Source organism: Otolemur garnettii, unplaced genomic scaffold, assembly GCF_000181295.1.
Source record: "Otolemur garnettii isolate 467f Iridium unplaced genomic scaffold, OtoGar3 scaffold00013, whole genome shotgun sequence".
In the NCBI taxonomy this organism is placed as follows: domain Eukaryota; kingdom Metazoa; phylum Chordata; class Mammalia; order Primates; family Galagidae; genus Otolemur; species Otolemur garnettii.
In genome coordinates, this window is record NW_003852408.1 from 3,285,413 (window position 1) to 3,286,702 (window position 1,290).

A 1,290-nucleotide genomic window follows, 5' to 3' on the forward strand; every position below is an offset into this window, starting at 1 on the left:
TATTTGTATAACATCAAAAGAAAGTAAATTATTATTTATCCTTACTTCTTTTCCTCCTGGGTTGTCCCAAAGTAGAGTTATTTCCGGTAATCACAGTATCTAGAAAATAACAGGTGATAGTAAGGAAACAGAAATTAATCAATAAAAGTTACAAATCTTAGGACAATTTATATTACAGAAGGTTTAAATTTATAAAGGTGTTTTCATAACCATTCCTCTCCTCCTCATAAAGGAACTATAAATCTACGGACCTGAGAAGTAGATTTGTACTCTCAGAGGGGCCCTGGGTCTTCCTGTTTTTCTCATTGAGACTCTGAAAAATACTTTTCCAAATCTATGTACTTCAGTTTTTTTCAGGAAGAGAAACAGTTGTTCTATCCTGCTTTAGTCTTACCATTTGGGGGCAGCTTAGATTTTATTTATATGCAAAATTTTATAGGAAATCACTATGTAAACCCGTGATAGGCTGGAATACTTCCATCAAAAGTATGTGCTGCGATAAGAATGATAGATCTAAAGTCTTCCCTCCTACCATGTAAGAAGCGGGACCAGTCGTCTTTTGAGTGAGGACTTTCTAAGGTTGTGGTAAAGTGACACTATTATCTATCAACAGAAGTTCACTATCTTGGGGCTATCTTGGGTTCTGTGGAAGACTGAAATGTGGCTTAAAATACAAGTATAGTAAACCAGATAATAGTGCATTTCTGCTGCCTCATCTATGTCTAACGAACAAAGCCCATCCCATTAAACATGACTACCATGATTTCCTGTCTCCCTGTGGTTCCAAAAGGCTCAGTCAGAGAGCAGAGACAGGATTCTGGGGTGGAATGAACCTGTCTCCCCTGTACCCCAGGTGCACTGAGCCATCCCAGCCCGGGCCCTGGGGCAGCCTTACCCCTTGAGCCTCGTGGTTGGCCAGTTGCTGTCCTTGCTTCTGGGTCTTCTGGCACATCTTTTGTAAAACACATAACACAGGAACACTTCCCATTTCCATCTTCTGGTTGCTCTGCTCCTGGATCCAAATTGTGATTTATGAAAACTTTTCATTGGCCCCTGTTATCCTCTTTTCTGCCCCCTCCTTACTGCTCCTCCCTTCCCTGCTTCTTCCTCAGAAACCCTGTGCTCCATTGACCCTCCCTATATCTGACTTTTCCTTGAAGTCTCCCTTTTTTTCTTCTCTCGTCTTTTTCTCCTTATCAGACCTCTATTTCTGTTTCTGCTTCTGGTTTTTTGTTTGTTTTTTTTTTTTTTTGTAGAGATAGAGTCTCACTTTATTGCCCTTGGCGTCAC

The 1,290-nt window shown here is 40.6% G+C and overlaps 1 protein-coding gene across 1 annotated transcript in view; it reads right to left on the reverse strand.

The window, feature by feature from the left end:
- LOC100962440 (nuclear body protein SP140) overlaps positions 1-1,290 on the reverse strand; it is a 103,754-nt gene that overhangs the window by 30,134 nt on the left and 72,330 nt on the right. Inside the window, exons 13-14 of the mRNA XM_023510366.1 lie at positions 896-1,012; positions 46-99 (exon numbers count right to left, since the gene is read on the reverse strand). Coding sequence (XP_023366134.1) covers positions 46-99; positions 896-1,012 — 171 coding nt within the window. The remainder of the gene's footprint in view (positions 1-45; positions 100-895; positions 1,013-1,290) is intronic.